This window comes from Thalassophryne amazonica, chromosome 2, assembly GCF_902500255.1.
Source record: "Thalassophryne amazonica chromosome 2, fThaAma1.1, whole genome shotgun sequence".
Classification (NCBI taxonomy): Eukaryota; Metazoa; Chordata; class Actinopteri; order Batrachoidiformes; family Batrachoididae; genus Thalassophryne; species Thalassophryne amazonica.
This window is the reverse complement of record NC_047104.1, coordinates 27,571,949-27,599,183: the sequence shown is the minus strand read 5'-3', so window position 1 is coordinate 27,599,183 and position 27,235 is coordinate 27,571,949. Positions and strand designations below refer to the sequence as shown.

At 41.8% G+C, this 27,235-nt stretch overlaps 1 protein-coding gene and 1 pseudogene across 1 annotated transcript; both read right to left on the bottom strand.

The window, feature by feature from the left end:
* Positions 1 to 27,235, bottom strand: part of LOC117503413 — a 166,651-nt pseudogene that overhangs the window by 30,952 nt on the left and 108,464 nt on the right.
* LOC117523109 (liprin-alpha-1-like) lies at positions 1,093 to 11,848 on the bottom strand. Its single transcript, XM_034184535.1, has 5 exons — positions 11,768 to 11,848; positions 11,103 to 11,277; positions 4,207 to 4,275; positions 3,949 to 4,111; positions 1,093 to 1,205 (listed from the first exon to the last, which is right to left on the bottom strand). Exons 3-5 carry the CDS (start codon positions 4,213 to 4,215, stop codon positions 1,150 to 1,152), a joined length of 228 nt encoding a protein of 75 aa, XP_034040426.1. The 5' UTR covers positions 4,216 to 4,275; positions 11,103 to 11,277; positions 11,768 to 11,848; the 3' UTR covers positions 1,093 to 1,149.

Sequence of the window (27,235 nt, the reverse complement as noted above, 5' to 3'; positions counted from 1 at the left end):
ATTTTACGGGCTTCACAGAGAATAAGGAGTGTTACTACAGCTGTAAGGACTGCCCACAATGGCGCACGGCGCGCCGCGCTCCGAGCCGCCATCGAGAGGCAGAAACTACCACATCATTTCTAAACGGATCACTGTGTGGAGCCGGGACCGTCGTGTGCAATTTCTCTGGTTATCACAAGAGCTGGACATCAGCCATTTTCCGGCAGATTTCACTTTTAACAAGAGATTTTGTCATGGAAAGCCGCGCGGAGGCTTCGCGCATCACAACCGATTCGCTGATGGAGCGAGACAAAGGAACACCTCCGTTTCGGAGTGTTAAAGGACAAGTTGGGACAAGCTTTCAGTGCTTACCAGTCGAGTGAGTATAAGAGAAATTGTGGAGAGCTGGGCATGTCCCAACTTGTCCTTTAACACTCCGAAACGGAGGTGTTCCTTTGTCTCGCTCCATCAGCGAATCGGTCGTGACGCGCGAAGCCTCCGCGCGGCTTTCCATGACAAAATCTCTTGCTGAAAGTGAAATCTGCCGGAAAATGGCTGATGTCCAGCTCTTGTGATAACCAGAGAAATTGCACACGACGGTCCCGGCTCCACACAGCGATCCATTAGAAATGATGTGGTGGTTTCTGCCTCTCGATGGCGGCTCGGAGCGTGGCGCGCCGTGCGCCATTGTGGGCAGTCCTTAAAGCTGTAGTAACACTCCTTATTCTCTGTGAAGCCCGTAAAATTTTCACCGAAAGCCAGATAAATTTTTCGAATGGTTTCCAGCTGCCTGTCTCTAACAGTTTCTGAAAAAATTCTGATGGAAAAAAGCCCAAATCATTCCGCCATTTCCTCGCAATGAAACAACGACGAGAAGGGTGGACCAGTGCTCACTCAAAGCCTGCCCACAGGTGAATGACGCAACCGACAGACATATGAATCAAATCCATATATTTTTTGCATAAAATAAAAAGGTCGGATACTTTTCTCACAGACCTCGTAATATTAAAGCAAACGGAGCTCTGGTATCGGATCGGAAAAGTATCTGTATCAGATATCCAAATTCAGGTATCGAGATTGGATCGGAAGTGAAAAACTGTGGATCGGTGCATCCCTACTTTCAGGTGTGTATGTGTGCACATGTGTTGGTCCTCAGCTTACCGTTGTGCGTTAGCATGAGTAGGTCCTGACTGTGGCCGTGTCCAGCCTCTGTATAGACTGAGTCCCTGTGTGTCCATGAAGCCAAAACCACATGCAGAAACATGCCGTTAGTGCCACATCATCAACACAAAGCAGCAAAGCCATTCAAGAAGTCATTAAGAGTGAAGAAGAAAGCGGTGCAGACGAGGAGGTTCTGCTCGAGTTACGAGCAGCAGAGAGCAGACTGCGATCCACATCAGCCGGTAAAAGCTTTACGCTTCCTGATTTCCAACATTTTTTTTTGCATTATTTATACTCCGCTATGTCACATGTTCATGTAAAATGTAACAAAACAAAGACACCGTGCGTAAACAAACACAGCTTCAAAGGATGTAGAAGGAGGAAGAGCTCCGCCTTTCTTTTCACTTACTGAGGTCAATGTGTTCACAAACAAACTAAATATTGAAGCATTTAAAATCTTTTTAATCCTGAGTGAACCCTACTCATGGTCGGTTCTGCCTTGTCTTCTGTCTCATTTTCACTCTTTAGGGCACAACAATTTGTCAGTGTAACACGTGTAGAATGTGGCTTGGCATTGTCTTGCTGAAATAAGCAGGGACGTCCCTGAAAAAGATGTTGCTTGGATGGCAGCATGTGTTGCTCCAAAACTTGAATGTACCTTTCAGCACTGATGGTGCCAGCACAGATGTGTAAGTTGCCCATGCCATGGGCACTAACACACCCCCATACCATCACAGATGCTGGCTTTTGAACTTTGCGCTGGTAACAATCTGGATGATATTTTTCCTCTTTTGTCCAGAGGACACGACGTCTATGATTTCCAAAAAGAATTTGAAATGTGGACTCATCAGACCACAGCACACTTTTCCACTTTGCGTCTGTCCACTTCAAATGAGCTCGGGGCCAGAGAAGGCGGTGGCGTTTCTGGATGTTGTTGATGTATGGCTTTCGCTTTGCATGGTAGAGTTTTAACTTGCACTTGTAGATGTATGACGAACTGTGTTAACTGACAATGGTTTTCTGAAGTGTTCCTGAGGCCACACAGTAAGATCCTTTACACAATGATGTCGGTTTTTAATGCAGTGCCGCCTGAGGGATCGAAGGTCACGGGGCATTCAATGTTGGTTTTCGGCCTTGTGTACGTGTAGAAAGTTCTCCAGTTTCTCTGAATCGTCTGATTATATTATGGGCTGTAGATGATGGAATCCCTAAATTCCTTGCAATTGAACGTTGAGAAACATTGTTCTTAAACTGTTGGACTATTTTTTCACGCAGTTGTTCATAAAGTGGTGATCCTCACCCCATCTTTGCTTTTGAATGGCTGAGCCTTTTGGGGATGCTCCTTTTATACCCAATTATGACACTCTCCTGTTTCCAGTTAACCTGTTCACCTGTGGAATGTTCCACACAGGTGTTCTTTGAGCATTCATCAACTTTTCCAGTCCTTTGTTGCCACTGTCCCAGCTTTTATGAAATGTGTTGCAGGCATCCATTTCAAAATTAGCAAATATTTGTACAAAAACAAGTATATCAGTTTGAACATTAAATATGTTGCCTTAATTGAATATAGGTTGAAGAGGATTTGAAATCATTGTATTCTGGTTTTATTTACATTTCACACAATGTCCCAACTTCATTGGATTTGGGGTTATAAATCGTTACCTTTACAGACAGTTGTCTTTAAACAAAGTTGGGATGAACATGAACATTTTTAAGTCACTGAATATGTCTCGTACTTCATTACATCAATTGTTACTACATATGTCCCTTTGGGTTCCCCCCAATCCCCCGCAATCACTGGGCTACCTGCTGTGCAGTGAGACTGTATTACTGTCTCTCTGTATGTCGCCATTAAAATCGTGAAACACTTTGGCTATATGAACTTAAATTCCACAGATTAGCTGATGTACATAATGTACAGTGTTTTTTGCCAATCACATAGAGAATAAGCTACTCTGTGGGGTTCATATGTTTGTAAATCTGAGTGTGATGAAATCAGTGCCTCACCAGCCATCAACCTCACCACACATCACTGATATATATATATATAATATATATATATATAATATATATTATTAATTACACTGTTAATATCTAGCTCATATCACTTTCTGTTCATTTGTGTGCTCTGCTTCTTATCATGTGACTGTTTATCTCCACAAAACAGTTTAATGTTCACATCTGTGCCGAGGAGCGAAATTTCACTTTTTAACCAAATTTGGATAGAGTTCTTTTTTCTTGCAAACTTTAAAATGAGAAATAAGTAGATTCTATCTGTTTGGTTTTATTAACCATTGATGAGTGGAAATGGTTAGAATCAGGACTGGTGTACATTTGAAAATATGACAATAATTTCACTTTTTAGAGTTTTGTTATGGAAAATTGTGCAGTTTTGGATTTTTTTTTTTTTTTTTTAAGAAACTGCCTTCTAAACCCACTGGGGGTTTGTTGGATTTTGAGGGTTAAGCAGTGAAATATCAGTCAGCAGTTTGCTTTAAAACATTCCACATTTTAATCGCTGCCGTGAACTTGATCTCAGCCACACATGTGGCTTCATACAAGCTAAGGTGTGAGTTTGTCACGTAAAGACGGGTGACCTTCTCTTCCACTCGATGCACAACCACTGCTGGTGGTTTTGCTCATTAAAAAAGTGTAAACTGTATTTTGTGTTTACTCAGGTTCTTTGTCTTATATAGTCTTAGCATGAATATGGGACACAAGTGTGACAAACATGCAAAAACAGAAAACAGGAAGTGGGGTAAATCCTTTTCACCCGGCTGTAAAACAAACGGCGGCTGCGTCTCTTACCGTCCACGGGGCTTCTCTTTGGCTGAGCTGAGGGAGATACGGCACTGCTGCTGGTCACTCTGAAGTTGGCGGGCAGGGTATCGGATGCACCCAGGGCCCTCATGTCCTTGGGCCTGAATTTCTTCCTCCATGAGGGAGCACGGCGGAAGTTTTTATCCTCATCCTACAAGAGAGGAGCCAGAGAAGCAGAAACCTGACACAAGAGTATTTAACACACATTATCTCACTCTGTTTGTCTGGCAAACATTTTTACATCACCTCATCCATTCTCCTGTCTGTGCCAACTGCCAGCAGACTGTTGTATTCACGTTCAAGAGCTGCTCTGGCCTGGGGTGGGGAGCACAAACAAACACGAAATGTAAACCCAAAGACTGCAGCTGGACTCAAAGTGATGGTAAAAACTCAGGGACAGTGACAGGCCAGGGCCGGGTTTACTGAAGCACTCCTCAGTGAAACAGATTTTGGTCAAAGACTAAAAACGATGGCATACTATGGGGGCTTACTCGACAAGTTAGGCCAATCTAACTATTCTAAAGGTCGGACATTTTGTAGGCCCCATTTCAGGTGGTTTAAGCCTGTTAGTTCTGGTCTAAGGAAATTCAATCCCACATCTGAAAAAAAACACTAATGACTTTATTCAAACTGTTATGTAATGCATGAACTAAATTCTCATGAATATTATCTGACCTGCTGTATATAAAATAACAGGTTGTTTTTGTTAAAACAAACCAAATGTGAAATAATAACATAATATAATAATAAAAAAAACATAAAATTATATGAAATAAAATGGAAATACAGTAAAACTCAGACTCAGCCTCACATTTATTGTCACTCGACCCTTACAGGCAGAATGAAATGCAGTTTCTCCAGGTCTTGGTGTAGTTAACTGGGACAATTTTTTTAACCTAACATTGTATAAACTTTTGCAATGTACAATATGCGCACCCCTGTGGCCATAGAATATATATACAAGGCACAGGGTCAGCAGCAGCAACAGCGTTAGAGTATTAAGAAGGTGACAATGTGCATGTAGTGCAATGTTCACAGTTTGGTTGGGGTGCTGAACTGTTCAACAGTCTGACAGCATTCGGGTAGAAGCTGTTTTTCAGTCTGGACGTTTTTGCCCGGATGCTGCACAGCCTCCTTCCAGAGGGAAGGGGTGAACAGACTGTGCACAGGGTGGGTGGAGTCTCGGAGGATGCAGGTGGCTTTGTCTCTACTGCATCCGATGGTCCTCTGTGCAGACTTCACCACCCGCTGCAGCACTTTCTTCTCCCCACTGTGCAGCCACCATACCACACAGGGAGGCAGCAGGACAGGACACTCTCCACTGCACAGCTGTAGAAGGCCCTGAGGACCTCGTTGTTCAATCCGGCCCTTCCCAATTTCCTCAAAAAATAGAAATGTTGGTGGGCTTTCTTGATGAAGCCGTGGTGTTGGTGTGCCCAGGTGAGAGTGTTGGAGAGATGGACTCCAAGATACCTGATGGAGGAGACGATCTCCACCGCAGGTCCGTTGATGTAGAGGGGGAGGGGATGATGAGGGCTGACCTGCGGAAGTCAACAACTATCTTCTTGGTCTTCTGGGTGTTGAGGATGAGGTTGTTGTCTCCGGACCACCGTGTCAGGTTCTCCACTTCTCGCCTGTACGCTGTCTCATCCCCTTGGCTAATGAGCCCGATCACTGCTGTATCGTCTGCAAACTTAACAAGATTATTCTTGTGCTGGGCTCTACAGTCAAGGTCATCAATGTGTAGTGGACTGAGCACACATCCCTGGGGTGAGCCAGTGTTCAGGATGATGGTGGAGTTTGAGGTGGTGTTGATCCTGACACTCTGTGGCCTCCCAGTTAGGAAGTCCAGGATCCAGTTGCACAGTGCTGAGGGGGCTCCTAGTTCAGCCAGCTTGGAAACCAGTTTCTGCAGGATGATGGTGTTGAACGTAGAAGTAAGTCCAGGAACAGCAGCCTTGCATAGGAGTCCTTGTTCTCTGTGTGGGAGAGGGCCTGATGCACCACGGGGAGATGGCATCAGCTGTGGACCAGTTTTGCCTGTACGCATACTGGTGCTCATCTACAGTGACATCAATGGTCTGCTTCAGGCGCCTCATCACCAGCCTCTCAAAGCACTTTGTGGTGATGGGGGTGAGTGCAACTGGCCTGTAGTCATTGAGGCAGGATGGTGCAGAGGTCTTTGGCACAGGGATTATCCTTGATGTCTTGAGGCACAGCGGAACTCTGGCTTGGGACAGAGAGGTGTTGAATATATCCACCAGAACCTCAGACAGCTGGTGTGCACAGTCTTTAAGGACCCTCCCTGGTATTCCGTCAGGGCCCGGGGCCTTTCAGGGGTTGATCCTCTGCAGCACCCGCATATAACTGATTCAGGTGGACCAGCGAATTTTGTTAATTATAATCAAAATATGTATAAAATGGACAAAATCCATTATATGTACGATGTAATAGATTAGTTACAGTCAGGAGGTGCAGAAGGATCTATGGGGAATCTCCAGCACCAATCAGGCTTACATATTTCCTTGATTAAACGCCTGACCTTGAAGGGACCTGCCTCATTTAATGACCGGTTCCAAACTTAAGATGAGGGAAAAAAACATTGCCTGCCTTAAATAAGCGCTGGCCATTACGTGAATTAAAAATATTACATTTGGTCAAATCACTCTTTTTTCTAAGTCCGCTGTGGAGTGGTACCTTAAAATCATTCTGATTCATGCTTCTCCAGCTTCATAACTCCCTGGCCATGCAATCATGTTGAAGTGAGCATGACCCTTTGGTGGGAAAAGCGGCTTTTTCTGTGTTAATGTGACCCTCAACAAACTACATTTATTTATACAATCAGCAACCTCCAAACCAGCAGTACAGTAAATGCAATTTTCCTCCATGAATAGCGGGCCATTTCAGCATCTTTGTCCTTTTAGACTCTGCGTTGTAAATATGGTCATTTTTGGAGACTTTTCTGCCAAACGTATTTGGTCTATGATTGAAATGCAATCAGCATGCAGACTGCAAAATCTATTAAAATATGACAGGAGAGGAAGGAGTGAAAACATAAAAGTGACAAATCATAGCCCTCAGACGTTTTGACCGAGCTACGGAGAGGGTTCGCAGCCAGGCAAAGGGCTCTGATCTAAAGTGGTTGTCTTTGGTTCATCACACCCAGGGATATGTGTGACACTTAACACGATATTACAGTGCCAGCAAGCACCATTTTGTTAATAATCACTGGCCTTGAATAAAGGCCTGCCTCATTTAGGCACCGGGTCTGCACACGGTTAGAAAAAAAACGTCCGGGCTTTTGATCAAGGAAATGCAGTACCCACTTTCCTCAAATAGGCTAATGTCAGTGCTGAACATCATTTTGTACCTCTGTTACTGGGCACATCCAGACTGCTCTGTCCAGTACATGTGAGGGGTTTTTAACAGAAATACATTGCGATTGGCCAGGATGTTTTGTCCGATGCAAGCGAAAATCTGTCATACAAAATCTGGTATATACTGTGTTTATGGCATGGAAAACCATAAAAAAAAAGCATTGGGACTTTTGCTTTTATCCGGAGAGTGCGAATATCCAGTTTATACAATGACGGTTTTGGCGAGTTTTACTATATTTACTATCTTAAAGGACATGTTGCATAAATTTACTAAGAATAATGGTCATGTGATGATACACCTGTATTAAAATGTGTACTTCTGTGAACAGTCTGAAAGCTTACACCAATCAAAACAAACAGCTAAGGAGACTGACAAAAAAAGTACTCGTGAGTACTCGTTTTCTGAGTGTTTCGTACAGTGTTGCACTCTGAGCAAACATCCCAGCGCACTGTTGAATGAAATGTAGATAAACTGCTGCTGTACAGAGCCGCAGATGAATTGCAAAGTTTAAATAAGTGTGATGTCATGTCAAGATTACTCATTTTTTAAGCGATAACTGTGTTCATTTTTAATGCAGTCATGGTAAAAAAAAAAGTGCGTTGTCTTCTCTCTATACGGACCACTGAACTGAGCAGCAGCATGATGCTTCGTGCACATCCTCATGCATGTACAAAGTCCTGAAGCTCTTGAAAATAATATTTCCTGACTTCTTCCAAGTATCTGCTTGCAAGGCCACTGATCTGAGTGAATGCTGAGTCATCACTTTGGTATGAATTGTCAGCAGTTTCACGCTCTGATGTTGCAACATCTTGTCACTCTGTCTGTTCACTATTGGATAAACTTATAATTAAATATTAATTACAATTAACACAATTAAACAACATGCAACATGGCACAAAATTATTTTTGGCCATGAAAGACTACATGTAAAAATTTCAGATTTTAGATATTTTAAGTTTCTCTTAAGTTTCAAAACATTTCTTCCATTGGTTTACTGCCAGCAATTTTTGGTTTAACAGAGCTGTATTGGGTTCTCCAAATATTCAAATCTGTGAAAGTTTTAATCTTTGAATTATATCACCTCACATACCATATCAAAAGGACATTTGACAGTGCACAAAAAAAAAAAAAAAAATCTGATAGCAAAATGAACCATCATCATCTACGGTGCATCCGGAAAGTATTCACAGCAGTTCACTTTTCTGCATTTTGTTGTTACAGCCTCATTCCAAAATGGATAAAATCAATTTCCCCCCTCAAAAATTCTACACACAATACCCCATACTGACAATGTGCAAAAGCGTTTGAGATTTTTACAAATTTATTAAAAGAAACAAACAAACAAAAACAATGCTGGAATCACATGTACATAAGTATTCACAGCCTTTGTCATAAGATGGTAATTATGAGTTAGGCCCCTAGATGGCTCTAGCTGAGGTGTCTCATCACTGTGTAAAAAATTTGCTCTGACTATAGAAAGAGGATAGTATGTGTGATAGTTTAGCGGTAGAGCATTATTTCTGTAATATGTGGATTGCTGCTTTGAGACCCAGTTGAATGTGTTTGGATTTTCCACATGGTGTGAGTATTCATGAATTTTCTTCTAAAATACACCTCCTCATATACTTGACTGATTATTAATTATTCATGATATGTAAGCCATGAGGTCCGGTGCTTATCTCTAGATTGAAGTTCCATGCAGTTTATTTCCATAGCTGAGTCAGTACCATTTACAGCCAGTGGGACTGACACAATGTACCCTGCATCCAGAAAGTGTTCACAGCCCTTCACCTTTTCCACATTTTATGTTACAGCCTAATTCCAGAATGGATGAAATTCATTTTTCCCTCAAAATTCTACATGCAACTCCATAATGACAATGTAAAAAAAGGTTTTTTTGTTTGTTTTTAGATTTTTACAAATTTCTTAAAAATAAAAAAAGCAAGAAATCACATGTACATAAGTATTCACAGCTTTTGCCATGAAGATCTAAATTGAGCTCAGGTGAATCCTGTTTCCACTGATCATCCTTGAGATGTTTATACAGCTTAACTGGAGTCCACTGGGGTAAATTCAGTTGCTTGGACATGATTTGGAAAAACACACCTGTCTACATATAAGGTTCCACAGCTGACAGTACATGTCAGAGCACAAACTAAGCATGAAGTCAAAGGAATTGTCTGTATACCTCCGAGACAGGATTGTCAAGGCACAAATGTGGGGAAGGGTACAGAAACATTTCTGTTGCTTTGAAGGCCCCAATGAGCACAGTGGCCTCCATCATCCGTAAATGGGAGTTCGGATCCACCAGGACTCTTCCTAGAGCTGGCTGCCCGTCGAAACTGAGCGATCGGGGGAGAAGGACCTTAGGGAGGTGACCAAGAACTTGATGGTCACTCTGTCAGAGCTCCAGTATGCCTCTGTGGAGAGAGGAGAACCTTCCAGAAGGACAACCGTCTTCTGCAGCAATACACCAATCAGGTCTGTATAGCAGAGTGGCCGACAGAAGCCACTCCGTAGTAAAAGGTACATGGCAGCCCACCTAGAAGTTTGCCAAAGGCACCTGAAGGACTCTAAGGACCATGAGAAACAAAATTCTCTGGTCTGATGAGACAAAGATTGAACTCTTTGGTGTGAATGTCAGGCGTCATGTTTGGAGGAAACCAGGCACCATCCCTACAGTGAATCATGGTGGTGTCAGCATCATGCTGTGGGGATGTTTTTCAGCAGCAGGAACTGGGAGACTAGTCAGGATTGAATGAGGAAAGATCAGGAAAGATGAATGCAGCACTGTGCAGAGGCATCCTGGATGAAAACCAGCTCCAGAGTGCTCTTGACCTCAGACTGGTTCAACAATTCATCTTTCAGCAGAACAATGACCGTAAGCCCTCAGCCAAGATATCAAAGGAGCAGCTTCAGGACAACGTCCCTGAGTCAGGTCAATGTCCTTGAGTGTCCCCAGCCAGAGTCCAGACCTGAATCCAATTGAACATCTCTAGAGAGATCTGAAAATGCTGTGCAGCAACGCTCCCCATCCAACCTGATGGAGTTTGAGAGGTGCTGCAAAGAGGAATGGGCAAATCTGTCCAAGATAGGTCCACCAAGTTTGTGGCATCATAGTCAAGAAGACTTGACATTGTAATTGCTGCCAAAGGTGCATCAACAAAGTACTGAGCAAAGGGTGTGAATACTCATGTACATGTGATTTCTTTCTTTTTTTAAATAAATGTGCAAACATTTTCATGTCATTATAGGGTGTTGTGAGTAGAATTTTGTTGGAAAAAAATGAATTTACTTCATTTTGGAATAAAGCTGTAACATAACAAAATGTGGAAAAAGTGAAGTGCTGTGAATATTTCTGGAAGCACTGTAATAGGTTTAATGCACTTTGCAATTCAGCACAATCTCTGCACATCAAACGTCCCCACCCACATTTTTTTGCCCAGTGGGAAATCCAAATGATAAGCTTTTGGTCACAAATCCAGTTCTCTTCCCTTGATGTCATCAATTCCACAATGGAATACTAAATATATGAAATAATTGATTACATTTCTGATGATCAAGTAACTGATTGAGTGAGCTCTACACTGAACACGGATTATAAAAATTTAACAAATCAATGGGTTTTATGTTTCTGTACCGCTGAGGGTTAAACTACGACTACTAGAGAAAAGCTGTTTGGTTTTGACATATTTGTCTGAGCTGTTCTTAGGACTAAGTTGGGACATTTAATGTGTGTGTGTGTCTGGGGTTGAGTTGTTAACCTGTGTGTTCTGGGTAGGGATCTGCAGCAGCAGGGCCAGGGCGTGTGATCAAGGTTTCGTCCAGCGCGAGCAGCGCACCATGAACACCACTCTCATAAAGGTTTCCACAATATTCTTTCAGCCCGAATGACCTGAATCCAGCTGATGACCCGCTCATTAGTCCACACCAGTACGTCTGGAATAAGACAATGGAATGCATAAGTATGGACACCCACAACTGAATCACCACTTTTATGGACAGTTTTCTTTAGATGAGGGAACGTTTCCAAGTCAGTGAATTTGTCTTTGACTGTATTACATCAATCATCACAAACACAGGTAGTATGAAACTGTACAGTAAACCTGTCTGGAGGAGGCAGTTCTCAAATACTGAGTGACCTTGCAAAAATGAGGACTAGTGAAGGAAGCCATCAAGACATCCAGACCACTCTGAAGCTGTGCCTGGACAGATGGGCATATGTTGCAAACCACCACTTATACATGTGGACAGTAGTCCATGGCTGATCAGCATTAAGATGTGGAGCCATTACCACGATGCCCTCGCCCCAATGTTTTACAATCATAATGTACTAGTTAAGCACAGCATTAATAATTAACCCACCCCTCATGGAGTGGAACAAAGACAGCAAAGTTCTGTAATTATCTTAAGAAGTGAAGTGTGTTACCTTTGTTATCCAACTGAGGACTCTTCCCTCCTCCTGTCCAGCTCTTTTCTGTCATAGTTCAGCCTCCTGAGACACATCCACTCCACACTGAAAACTATTTCTAACACACACACACACACCCACACACACACACACACACACACACACACACACACACACACACACCACACACACACACACACACACACACACACCACACACACACACACACACACACACACAAACAGTAGTCAACAAAAGGAGGACACACCTTGCTGCTCATTCTTCAGACAGCAGCATAATTTTTGGGGGGAAACTTGTTCAACAACCATGAACCTGGTCAGGAAATCCTCAGTGTATTTTCTCTTTTTAACCTTTGGGGTCCACTTATGTGCACATCCAAGTTCAATCTATCATGAAATTTCTATTACTGTAAAGAACACCTAAATAGATGTTTGTCATTCGATTGGTGGTTTGTATATCACGTGATATTGATCATTTGTCCCATTTGCAATTTTGGTTCCATGCAATTTTGGTTCCATACGTTTTGCACTATTGCACGCCACGACCACCTTTAATGTAAAAACACAACGTATGCGTTTTGCATGTATTAGCAATCAACACTGACAGACTGCGCTCACACTAACACTCTCGTAATCTTTGACATGGCACTTAGTTTAAAACAAAACATGGCGGGTTTGTTTTGGTGACAAATGACGATTTGAATGATCTTACTGATGCTGCTCATTCTTCTAATACAAAAAAAAAACAAATGCAGCACGCCATAAACCGTCTGGAGACATTTGCAGTATTTACCGGGACGCCTCTAGCTGAAGTAGAAGCGGCATCAGATGAAGGGCTCGACAAATTTCTGTCTTGATTTTTCTGTTATAATGAACAATTTTAGACTATTATTTTTGAAGTATCTGACTGTTTTTGCAAGTTGACAGAGAACAATTTTAGGACTGGATTGCTATTTAAAGTTCACGTTGGACTGTTGGACCCTCTTGACCTCAAAGGACCAGTGATGCACACCAAATTTCAGTCCCTTTGCTCTTGTTTATAAATTAATCAAATCCAAATGACAAGGATCTATTTTAGGTGTTACATAAAACAAATAATGAATGTTTTTCATTAAGAATCTTTCATTCGGTGAAAGATGAAATTTCCATTCATCTTGGTTGTGCCTCATTGAATAAAACATTTATCTTTTACCTCGTGAAATATTCTTACCATTGCACGAAGGGGAAAAAAAATCATATTTGTAAATTAATAAACAGTCACTGAATGTTGCAGAGACTTTGAGCGTTCCTGAATCTCCAACTATCTGCTTGTTTACATCTTTTCTCTGGTGGTCTTTGAGTCACAGCCAATCCTAAAGGCCAGAGAAGATCACAAGGGTCTGTGTTTTCAGCCTGTGACAGGTTGCAGGGGAAGGGCTGTCATGTCTCTTAGGGCTCCTTCACACATAGTACAAATGTAGTCGAATTGCACATGAAGCTGGAATCGTATGCAATACGTGTAAAATCGTAGCTGCCTCCAACGCCTAATACACTGTTGCTACAACTATTTACGCACACTAGCGGCTGAAAGACAGAGGGGCACTGTGAAAGCCATCAAACCCTCTCGCAGCAGGCGTTGGCCAAATTCCAGGTGACAGACAGAACATCTAACATCGCTCGCTTGGCACATAGAAAATGTGTGGCCATTCACACTATTAGCATGACAACAGTCAACAGACGATCACTGTTGGGATGGATGTTGAAATCTTGTCTACGTGCCCCACGAGTGTGGCGCTTGCAAACAGACAGTGACACGTGTGTGCTGACTGACAGGGGGTGTGTCCACCCACAGGAGCGGCTGTGAGATCTGTGGTTCTGGACGTCACGGCTGGGGAACACATACCGCATAGGGCACGGACATGAACTATCAACTTCCCACTGTGACGGCATGTCTGCTCGCTGTCTCTGTGGACATACATAAAACATATATTGTTGTTGCAATGGGCTGCAGCGAGCGTGCGCACGTTGCGCACTTGACAGCGTACCCCAGGTGAAGGTCAAATCATTACACGCAGCGGGCGATCTGAATGCCACATCACCCATGTGAGCTCTGTTCCACATGACTGCAGCGTCTGTCCTGCAGTGCGCCGTCCACAAGACACGCGTGTCAGACAGGACATGCACACGGGGCCGGCTGGACACGCCAACAGATATGGACATGGTAAGAATGTCCTGCTTTTCATTCATGTCATTTCATGACTGTACATCTGTGACTATGGGTCGACAGAGAACAGATGGTTCATACTTGTATGCCGCGTTGATAAGAGGGATTCAATAAAATGCAGTGTTTATAGGTGTGGTTTTTTATTTTTTCTTAAATACACCCATGTCCTTTTTGATAACAGGCATTGTTCCCACTTCACTCTCCATTTGGGCTTACTTAAACGAAATAACACCCACAATATACAGCTCTATGTTGCACCAGTGTGAAAGGGGCTTAGTCATACTATGTGTGAAGGGGCCCTTAGTGGGGGATCTTCAATGATAGCTGCCAGTAAAGGCTTATAAAACGAAAGAAATGGTTCCATCAAACTGAAAAAACTTTATTTCTATTTATGTCTTACAAAAAGCAAATCGTTTGTGGGAAAACCACACAGGGATAATTTTTTCCAAGATTAGCAAAGCATTTTTATTGATTTCAATGGCGCAAAAGGACATTTTATGACATGGCCACCATAGTCTGCATCACTGATGGATGTTTTATCCAACATGATATAGTAAAGCCACAAGACATCTAGCTGGAAATGGTGCGTGATTTTATTTTACAAATATAATCTTTAATGTACCAGGTCTGGCCTGCAGTTCCCAGTTCCTCCAGCTGTGACGTATACTCTGGAAAATATGATAATTATGTGCACTGTTCCTTTTCAATCAGTACCAAACAGGTACATGACCATTAAAAAAAGAAACAACAAACAAAAAAAAACATGACTGTGACATGCTTGAAACTGGTCAAAGTAGATAGAATGTACGGTATATCATATAAAATAGGGTGATCATATTTCCTCTAATTTTTCATTTTTTACCTGTGGAAGCTATCCACCATTTTAAGCTGCCCCCTAAGGTCCTTCTTGGTGAGGTGGTCAAGCATTCGGGCATCTACCAGTGACTCCATGAAGTAGGAGCGGTACTGGGGCAAACCCAGGCTGGGCAGCCACTCGTTGCCAATCCATTCATGGTTCATGTCTCCATAGGCCAATGTCTGCAGTCAGAGAAGACATCAATTAATGAGCTTTGATCACATGAGGAAACTGTTTCTGATTGCAACAACATCTGTCCCATTTAAAATAAAATGGAATGCAATACAATTAATTGCATTAGACAAAGTCTAACTACTTGGAGCAGTGTGCAGCCACAGCTTTTACTGGAAGAACATCGTGCGATGGGTTCAGACTGTTCCAAGGTTTGCAAATTAGAGCCACAGATTTAACAACAATACAGTCTGCAATTAAATGGCATTCTCCTGAGCTCCTTTGTACATGACAACACAGTGACCAATTACAAGGTTCAAAATGTCGAGTTTTGTAAATGAATGTACAGCTGTTTAAGATTAATCAGTGAAAAAAATGATAAGCTTTTGGTTCATTCTTGTAATAATATTTTTTTGGTTTTACTCAGGATGCCAACACCGCAACAGAGGCTTCTTCCAAAACTTTACAACTACTTCTCAGAGACAAAAACTACTCATTTGCATATAACAAATTGAAGTCTATATTACAAAAATAATTTGACAAATACGTATAAAGTAGATACAAACACATCCTACAATTTTCCTTCTGATTATACAGTAATATCTGGCTGAACTGTTCAATAAAGTTTTCTAATTTTTGATAATGTTTAATTGTTTTATTAGTATTTCTTGCCAGTAAAAAAATGTTTGCAGCTAGGGTTGGGTGAAAAATATTTTAACATTATGTTTTTATACATTTTAATAGTGCTTTAAAGTACAGGAACATAATTAACTTTAGGTTTAAAACGGCAAATAATTCAGAAGGTTAACTGTGATTATTTAACGTGATGGTGGTTTTACTGTAGTAGGACCGAATACAGCGTCACTGTGTGTATTGATCACTTTTCTACTACACTTCATGAAAAACTGATGCAGTGCCATTTATGAAAAATATTCCCTCCCAGTATTGCTGTAACCAAGGTCAATGACTCCTTTTGTATTAACCTCCTGACTCACAGTTTTCCCAGCAATTTAATGGACATCAGATTAGATTAGACAGAACTTTATAATCCCTTGGGAAGACTCCCTGAGTGGAAACTTGAGGTTCCAACAGCATTGTATTGCAATCACACAGGGTAAGAAGCACACACAGTATCAAAAGTGAAAGTAAAAAAGACAAACAGAAAAAAGAAATATAAATACAAATACACATTAAATAGCAGACACTATTCATCAATACTGATTAATGGCTACTACTGTTCCTCTCTTCACATCCTCGGTCTTCATGTTACAAAATCAGTGGAGTCTTCCATTTCCTAATATCTATCTGTGGTGGAAAGTGGTGAGAATCCATGAAGTAGTTTTGACATAATCTTGCTAACAGTACTCCTTCAAAGCTAGTGAAACCGGATTCAGCAGCCGGATCAGATCACCTACAAAATTCATGGAGTCTTCCATGACCTAATATCTATCCGTAGTGCAAATTTGGTGAGAATCTGTGAAGTAGTTCTGATGTAATTCTTCAAAGCCTATATAAGTGTATCTTGATCCAGAATCCGGAGCCGTATCATTCTCTCCAAAATTTAATGGTGTCTTCCATGGCCTAATATCTTCTATCTAACTGTGGTGAAAATTCGTCAAATCTGTGCAGTAGTTTTGACATAATTCCTGCTAACAGACAGACAAATAAATAAACGGTGATGATTTTATTACACGCTTGGCGGACACAACTATAAATTTAGTATTGGGTGGCCCTATTGTACCTTTACACAACATACAACTGAATAATAAAACTCGTAGAATATTATAAAAGAATCAAGCTTAGCAATTGCATAGTTTCAGTTAAGTACTGCAAACATCGCATATTGTAAGTTCAGGGAATGAAAATGATCTGGAAATAAAAACAGAGAAACAAAGGGGTTGCGTGAAGTGCAACACTAAAAAGAAACTAACAAGGTGTAAGCCTCTCTCCCATTAATGATTTCTGGTACCCGAATGTCTACAATTTCCATGTAATCTGTGGTAAAAGAAGTGTTCCAGAATATTGGCACCAATCTGGGAAGGTTCTAAAAATTTGCAACATTGGGATAATTGTGATCTAAAAAATGTGAATATCATGTTTGCTGCAGATCAGGGGTAATCTTTAGTAAAGTAGGTGAAAGGTGTCAGTTAGGTACAACATGCAGAAATTGGTTCCTTCTGTATTTTTTCTGAGCATGGCCATTTTGGCTCATGTGCTGGTGCTGATAAATAAGTAAGGAAGTAAATAAATAAAGGGAATTGTACGTAATGAGGTGTAATCTGCAATAACTGGTTACAATCTTTTGTAATCAGACAGAAAAGAGTAGGTTGTTGAATTGTGATTACATACAAATTTTGGCTATGATTTACTTTTTGTTTGTTGAATTTTTGGCACTCAATTCCTCAATTTTGACATCAGGATGGCCATCAGGGCAAAAACCAGTATGGGAAATAGCCCTTAGACAAGCAGAACAAGGAAAGCCAAGGTTAGTGTTTTTTGGGAGGAATGTGTGCCAACCTGGGCCCAGCTGCCCTCTTCATCCTCCTGGTGTTAGCATGGTTAAAGTGAGCATGGTGAAAAGAGAAGAAAGGGGGGTTAGTGAGGTCACAACGCTGGATTAGAGCAGCTTTGTGAGGAAACACAAAATACAAGCTAAATTAAAAATAAGATGCACAAATCAAAGAAATAATGAGTAATGTGCACATTGCAGTTACAAAACAAACAATTAATTAAAAAAATAATCAAAGTAACTGTGAAAGGAGGGAGTGAGGAAGGAGAACCGCTCATGCGTATAGTCAGGCTTAAAGAAAGAAACTCTCTCTTCTTTTATTTATTGGCAAAATATTGAGCTCAAGTAGGAAATAAAAACAATATCCAGTAACAAAAACACAATTCCAAGTTGCCCAGAGACTCACAGATTTCAGAACATGTGATTCAATATTTAAATTTTAAAATTGAACTCTGATTAAGTTTCATATATTGAAGGTGTGTGCGATCTATGAGATCTGGTCATCACAACTTGGAATGAGGCCAACACTGATGACAGACACAGAAGCCAACAGCGTCCAGCCAATCAGGCAACACTAACCGTGGGGGGGGTGGCAGCCAAAGTTTCCATTTCTTCATGTGTGACCCAAACGTTTCCTGTTGTCTGATCATTTTACACCAAAACCAATCACAAGTGCGAGAAGAGTGCACATCGGGAAGGGTGCAAGAAGGAGAGAGAAGATGAAGTAGTATTTGTTCATTAGTTATTGTGGTTAGTGAGAGTTGATCCTATGACTAGTTAGTTATTCAGTAAAAGTTGTCATGCTCAGTCAGCTGAGAGAATGTAAAGGAACTGATGTGTCTTCAAAAGGGGAAAAAAGTTATTTTTTTGTATTAATTTTGTGTGGCAAGTGTATAACATGTCATCACACCGCCCTAAGTCAAAGGACAGGTACCGTTCTGGAGGTGGGGCGGGGCAGAAGGGCTGGTGAGCGACATGATTTCCTGGATGGCCAGGAGCGGAGTTTTAGACGATGTAAGGGGTTGCTGATTCGATCTCTCGTTGGATCTCTGTGTCAGAGAGGTGCCGACATGATGGCTCCACTCTTCACATTGGCACGACATGCAGCCACGTACCATGCTGGCATGCCCACCCACAGCTAGCCGGAAGATAACAACAAGAGATGGCGTCATACATGTTAGAAGAGTGAAATTATACTACAGCATGTTATATTACAATTAGAACAAATTGCGTTCACTGCAAGACACAAAATAGATTCCAATAAAACAATTCATTACATATCGACTTCTCAAATACATGATGCAACTGTAAATGCATTGTTTGCATTTCAACACCAGAGGGAGCCACAACCATGTGAGCCACAGCTCAGTCTTGTTGGTGATGCTAATGCACAAAATACTAGTTTGCCAAAGGCCTTAAAGCAATCTAACCATGATGGTCAATGGGGAGTCATAGCTGCATCGTTTAAATTCATTAGCACCAAGTCAATGGACAATCCAAAGACCAGCAGGGTTCTCCTCAGAAAATGGAATAATGGTGCCATGCCATTATAGTCTCATCATTGACAATTTATTCATCAATCTTTGTCAAAGCCATTTAACGATATCAATTGTGGCTCACCATTTCTGCTGATTAAAGTCACTAACAGGACTCTTGTCTGTTGTTGCAGACAAGAACTTAGAACCATCCATTTCATAGCGGAGAGTTTTATTTGTGCCTCGTTAACATGCCTTTTTAATGGGGCAGCGCACAACAGCACTCAGGTGTACACTGGACGCTTAGCTGGTTCCTCAACTGAAGTTATGGTCCCTCATGTAAGGAAAAAAAAAAATAATGATCGTATCCCCCATGTGTTGTTTTTGTGGGGCTTCAGTGATTAAGCACTTTTCCCCATAAATGACTCGTTTTCTGTCACTGCCACCGTCTGTTCTGTCTCCCTCTGTTCACTCATGTGCTCCTGCAGCTCTTCCGGCCCACTTCCAAATGTCCAGGTGTTTGCTTGCTTCGAGCTGTCTGCTGGAGCATGTTTGCATGCGCGCCGCCTTGGGTGATAATTGCCAACAGCGCTGCTATACTAAAATTTCTGAGAGAACCCTGCACACGACAGGCAGAATGAGTGGGACTCAAGCCCAGATCTGACACGTTGGTTAGCCCCACCTTATTTCACAGATGGCACCTGCTATGCTGATGTGTATGTGGTAAAAATATGGTGTAAAAACTGATTTTCAGGAGCAGAAGCTAGCTGGCTAGCTCTTCCTCTTCTCTGGAACAGCTGCTATCAAGGTGGCTGTTTGCTGGGTTTCAGTCCCAGAAACTGGAGGGTATTGTGAGACCTGTATCACGTTTCAAAGTATAATTATTTTCACGTCACCCTGTGTTTGTGTCGTACCTCCAGCCAAACAACAACTGTTGGTCCGTCCCACTGGGCGTAATGGCAGGCCCTGCCTGCGAGCTCTCCTCCAGCAATTCATGCCTAAATCACAACACACATATTTAAGTAACAGGCAGCATTCACACATACACAGCTAATGAAGTCAACCTAGAGAGCACACACACAAACCCAAACTCAGCTCGGCAGACACATGCATATACAAAACATACAGCAGGAGACAAAATGGAAAGCAATCCAAAGAAGACTGAAACACAAAGCCTTCAACAGCATCGTTATTTTAAAGCATTAGTAAAGAAAACCCGTCCTCAGCCTCATCCATGCCCCCACTACCCCTGCTAAACCAAAACCAAAGAGGTCTGTGGCACTCGGAGTCACAGAGTGTTTCAGCACTGATCCAAATCAGTGCTTTGAGAATCCACTCAGAACCTCTAGTGTGCAAGCCTTCGACCACAGACAGACAGACAGCATTACACGCAAATGTCAAAGTATTTTAGCAGAAGAAACCTTTGGAATGACTTTCTAAATACTGTACATTCATTTCTTGGGTTGGCATCATTTTTTAAACTGCTGTTCGAAACAGCTTCTCACTCAGGTTCTCTCAGAGTTCTTTTCATACATGAGTATTTGTCAGCACAGCTGATGTTAAAACAATTACCACACATGCTCACTAGATGGGGCCATGTGATCATCACCTACAACTGGTTTATGGCTCTGCTTCTGGAGATGATCTATCCTGCACATTTTCCTTCTTATCTACTCGACTCAGTTAATTAACTCAGTTATTTTTATCCAGCAAAGAGCTGACAGACACCAGATGAAGCCAATGAGGTGTGGACAGAGCAGAGATAAAAACGTGCAGGGTAACTGATCTTCAGGAGCAGGTATGGTGACCACATACCTAAAAACAGGAAGCCAATCTTTTGATTGACACAGACTGTAGAAAACATTAATAAAATGATCTAAAAGGATCAAAGCATTAATGAAAACCTAGCTTAAATTAAATGGAGATTCACAGCAGAGCTGAAAGCCACTGTGTCTGTGCAAGCAACAGAGTTTATGAACAAGAACATTCACAAAGACTCAATGCTGTGGTTAAACGGTTGCATTAAATATTGTTCCTGAAGCTGTAATTATAACTCCACGCTGCACAGAAAAACTGCAAGCAATCCTCTCCTCGTCACTTAAGACCAGCACACACATTCCTGTTAGTTAAGCTTCTTTGTGGAAAACAGTATGGACGAACCTTCACAGACACACAGACAGAAAAAGTGTTTGTGGACCCCTCAGAGTTTTTGCGGCGAAGAGAATGAGAAAGCCACGTGTGGGAGGGAGGCAAAGCAAAACCAGTATGAATCAACTTACCTGTCTTTGGACTACACACAGAATGAGAAGGGAATAACAGAAGAGGGAGGTCGGCAAAACAAAAAGAATGAGTCAACAACAATTTAAAAGTGATGTGAAGCAATGCAAACTTGATGTTGAAGTGAGACAACCAATGGAAGAACACAAATCAAATCCAGGAATGAAACTGGCTGGGTGTGGAATGGAAGATGAGGTGAGAGCAGTGATGCTGAGTCTGAACAGCAAGAGCCAGAATGACACCTGTGGACTTTGCATCATTTGTGTATTGCTACGTATAAACATCCGAAGTAAACAACAGTTTTCTCTCATCACCGTGAGACTTTCATGGATGACACCTACTTTTTCTGCAGCTTCCTGCTCTTCTCTGCGGGGCCCGTCAGCGTGCCCATTCCTAAGCCATCCTTAGGGCTGTTCTCTGCCTCTGGAGTGCCAGCTGAGAACACAAAAAAAAAACATTTCTGACAGAGCCAGGTAGAAGAAAAACTGACAAACTTTCATTTCATCACATTTACAAAGACAGAGGGTGAAAAAGTGGCTGACCTTGGCTTTGGGAATCCTTGCCGGGAATACTGGGTCGGCCCTTCTCCTTCTTTCCAAAGAGGCGTCCAATAGAAGACTTGATGCTCTTCTTTTTGGCAGCTTTGTTCAGTGAGTCCTGGCTGCTGTTACTACTGCTGGGGTTACTGCCCTGACCATCCTGCAGACCAGCCAAGCTGTAGGACCCCCAGGAGACAAATGTAAGGAGACAGGTCAAAGAGTTTGGGGGGGGGGGGGGGGGGGATCCATGCACTTTGATAGATAGCCTAAAACCCTGTCAATGGTAAATGTTTATGGACCTGACTGTAGTTCAGTCTTAAGCCCAGGTTACACATAGACGGTTTGTTGGCGAGTAGTACGTAGACCGAAGTTCGCGGTAGTTCCAGCTGTTTTCGCGGTTGGAAAGGGGCGGAGCGCTGCGCATAGTAAAAAAAAAGAAAGAAAAAAAGAACACTCCGCTCCCCGCCGCTGTTTGCCTGCGGGGCTGCTCCTCCGCTCTTTCCTCTCGCTCATAATTGTGTTTAGAAGCCAGTCACCATTTGCTTTATTATACAGCTGTGTAGCTAATAAGCAAAATAATTCCAGACGATTCGCGCGCGCACGCACGTGAAATAAAAATTAAAGAAACTCCGCTCCACGCTGCTGTGGTGCTGCTGCTCGTTCCAAAACTCTGTCATGATGGTAAAATAAAGGATAAAAGAGACATAAGTCCTGCTCACAGGTTGCTACCAGATACAGGACATGTTCACATCTTCAAACTCCAGACATCTCCACGTCACTACATATTCAGTCCCTGATTGGTCATCGTGGCGCGACGAGAACTGCGGCACTACAGGAAGCGGCAGGATGAAACGCCAATTAAAAAGTATCAAACGCCGTTGTTCGCGTTGTCGCTGTCGTCACGGGAGGTCTCCAGGAGCGCTCCCGGAATTATTCGACATGTTTAATTTTTTCGACGATTCCCGATAAAGCCGGAGCTAAGCCACACCCCCTAGTGCCGGCGTTAACAACGGCGTGTGATCCTTAAGACGGCCAAAAACTCTTCCGGGACGCTTCCGGGAGCTCTTACCGTCAGTAAGTAAACGGGGCATAAAAGGGGCTTTACTCCAAGATCAAGATAAGCGTGGTGTGAAGCTCCAGGTCTTACCCCCTGATGTCTCTGATGTCCTCATGGCTGGATGCATAGGCTGCCTCCCTGTGTAGGCGCATACAGCGCGGAGTGGTTGGAGGTGACGTCTCACACTGGATTGTAGCCTTGTCGTCCTGAGCAGACTGGACAGCAGTGCAATAAAAGGACATTAGCAAGGGAGATGGCAGAGATGCAGCCATGTTGTTCAGAAGGTGTAGAACACAAATGGGTTTTGATAAAACATGTCAAATTAAGTGTAAAGTGCAAAATAGACCTCAGCCTAGGGGTGCTGATTTTGTGGTTTTAACACATATTGTGTTTTTTATGAGTTTAAAGATGATGTGATATATTTCTGCTCAAGGTAACCTGCTCAACCCTATCCTAGCAGTCAGTCATGGGGCATGAGGCAGGGTACACCCTGTACAGGATGCCAGCCTTTTGCAGTGCCACATATAAACAGACACATTCACACCTGCACACACACCTACGGACAATATGAAATTTACAATTCCCTGAACCTGCATGTCTTTGGATGTGGGAGGAAGCCGGACCACCCATGACCTTTTTGCTGTGAGGCAACAGTGCTAACCACTAAGCCACTGTGCTCGCCCCCCCCCCCCCCCCAAGCTGCATTCACTGCATTAAAGGTACTAATCAAGCAAAACAATAATTGCACCATCTCTCCACCGCTAACTAATTTTTCAACTTTGCTTGAATCAGAATCAGACAACTTTATTTATATATCATCATGCGATGTCATCACATGATGATGTTGACATCAGAGGACTGACACGTTAACTCCAGGACATCAGAAATCTATACAGGAAACTGTTCAATGACCTCAGACCAATGACCTTAAGAGGATCTGTGTTGTGACAGAATGAGCCACTAATTTTCCTCTAAAATTGTCATCGCGTGAAGATATTTCCACAGGCAGATGACTTTTGATTTCTCCTTGACATGACCTGTGCTGTGAAGACACAGTGCACCGAGTTTACCCACCAAGTCTGATTGAAACTGCACTTTGCATTTTGACTATATCACCGTGAACAGATATGGCCTTTTGAAGAGCCTCTTTTAGTTTTGCATCAACACTAATAATGATTAAGGATTTTTTTTAAATGATGAAAAAAGCAAAAACACACAAACTTCACAGGACAGCATAAATATACTTTGAAAAGGGTTAATATTAGAATTGTTGAATCACATGATAACTGCATGCAAATTTCATAATTATACAGAATTAACTTATTGAATAAAAATTTAAATAATCATAAAAATAAAATTACATATACCACAATTCTGAATGTCTCCAACAGTAGGTGGGTTATTCCTGAACAATTTCTTATGTTTGCCAAGCAGGAAATTATTTGAGAAGTTGGATATATTAAACCTAATGTTATACATGTATAGACAGGTGATGAACTAAAGGAAAAGCCAACACAATGTGCTGGGTCACTGCGTACCACTACAATACCTTCAATGCTCCTTGACACTGATTCTAAAAGTCTATGGAACCCTAATGGGGTGGAGGTACACCAGTCTTCCAAACAATATTCCTTCATTTGGTGTGTTGATAATGGTGGTACAGAACCATTTAATACAGCTGTATGTATGCGGGCCTCCCTGATAATTTTCATGATTTCTCTTTATAAATCATTGGTTGTCTGGATCAGAAATTTCAGTAAAATATATCATATAGCAGATGAATACACTGATATCTGAGACGTTAATGAAGTTTCTAGTATTTACAGAAAGTGTGCAATATTTATTTAAACAAAATTAGGCAGGCGCATAAATTTGGACACCCTTGTCATTTTATTGATTGGAATACATTTAGCACTAATTATTGGAACACAAAATTGGTTTGGTAAGCTCAATGACCCTTGACCTACTTACACAGGTGAATCCAATCATGAGAAAGGGAATTTAAGGTGGCCATTTGCAAAATGTTTCCCCTCTTTGCATCTCTTATAATGAGTGGCAACATGGGAGCCTCTAAACACCTCTCAAATGACCTGAAAACAAAGATTGTTCCACATCATGGTTTAGGGGAAGGATACAAAAAGCTATCTCAGAGATTTCAGCTGTCAGTTTCCACTGTGAGGAACATAGTGAGGAAACGGAAGACCACAGACACAGTCCTAGTTAAGGTCCGAAGTGGCAGACCAAGAAAAATCTCAGATAAGTTGAAGCGAAGGATGGTGAGAGCAGTCATAGTCAACCCACAAACCTGCTCCAAAGACCTACAACATCATCTTGCTGCAGATAGAGTGTCTGTGCATCGTTCAACTATACAGCGCACTTTGCACAAAGAGATGCTGTAATGCAGAGGAAGCCTTTTCTGTGTACATGCCACAAACAGAGTTGCTTGAGGTATGCTAAAGCACATTTGGACAAGACAGCTTCATTTCGGAATCAGGTGCTGTGGACTGATAAAACTAAAATTGAGTTATCTGGACGTAAGGGCGGTATGCATGGCTGAAAAAGAACACAACATTCCAAGAAAAACTCTTGCTACCTACAATAAAATTTGGAGGTGGTTTCATCATGCTGTGGGGCTGTGTGGCCAGTGCAGCACAGGATTTCAGGAAATCAATTGACAGCACCAATTGACATATTTGTTGTTTATTTGAGAACGTTTTATTTAACTTATTACCAGGCAGCACTTTGCAATTATTTTAAATTCCTGTTTGTATAATGTTACAATAAATTGTTGGTTTAAACAACAAGCAAATTTTAAGTTTTGCATTTTGTTCCCATACTGTACCGAAAATAAACCGAACCGTGACCTCAATATCAAAGTACGTATCAAACTGTGATTTTTGTGTATCGTTACACCCCTACTAAACACTGATCAAAGTCTAGAAGGCATTCATGCAGAGGAACAAATACAACATTCTGGAATGGCCACCCCAGTCCCCAGACCTGAATATTATTGAAAATCTGTGGTGTGATTTTAAGCAGGCTGTCCATGCTCAGAAACCAACAAACCTGAGATGTTTTGTAAAGAAGAATGGTCCAAAATACCTTCAATCAGAATCCAGATTCTCACTGGAAGCTATAGGAAGCATTTAGAGGCTGTTATTTCTGCAAAAGGAGGATCTACTAAATACTAACGTATTTTTTCTGTTTGTTTATTTCACTTCTCAAATATCAGTCTGTTTGTCTGCTATATGATTTATTTAACTAATATTGCTGATCCAAACAACCACTGATTTATAAAGGACACTCATGGAAATCATCAGGGGTGCCCAAACTTTTACATACAACTGTATATCTTTCCAAAGTTTCAGCATTTTTCCATGAATGCCAATAGTGTATGGAATGATTAAAATTCTTAAAACCAAGAACAAATCCAACAGTAATCAATAAAAGAGAAATATATACAAAATGCCAGTAAATCACAAAGTAAGAGACAAAAGTGAGTCTGGTCTCAACATTTACATTTTGTGCAGGTTTCAGCTCATTCAGCTTATTGTGGTTCACATTTGTTTTTGTGGCATGTAACTGACTCAAATGTAGGAGCAAGACCTTTCATTTGAATGGCATCTTAATTCATCCAAAGTTGAGTAAACATGGACAGTTTGGAACAACACAGGATGATTAGACAGCTTTTAACACCACAGACTGCAGCAAACCATACAATGAAATAACAGAAGCGCTGCTCTCCGTTTCACAGAGATACATCCCAGATGGAACAAACCATTGTAGTCCAACTTATGTTGTGATAAGGCGCCAATTTAATAAAACTGTGTGAAGATCATGGTTGCCTTGTGGTTTGATGACACAATGCTGGTGGTTCAGCGTGTGATGTGATGATGTAACGTGACAGGTTTGTACCAGGTGATGTCTACCAAAGCAACCACAGCATAACCACAGAGACCATAGCAAGCAATGTATGATGACTTCAGCACCCCCAGAAAACCTCCCACTGACATTACATAATGGACTCCACAGAAATGCAAGGGATAAACAAAGTAGATCAAAAATGAATGTTGATTTATTCTTAAAATTCACCCACAGTTAAAACAAGAGCACGGCAAAATGATGGAATATCCCAGTTCACCGCAGACAACCTGCCACACCATGTAATGTTTTCCAAGGTAATGACAAGGTTTCAAACTGTGAGGTTTGGGGATGCATATTTGTTAACATGAGAAGAAATGGTAAATGGACTGCATTTATATAGCGCTTTTCCATCTGCATCAGATGCTCAAAGCACTTTACAAATAATGCTTCACATTCACCCCAATGTGAGGGTGCTGCCATAAAAGGCGCTCACAACACACCAGGAGCAATAGGGG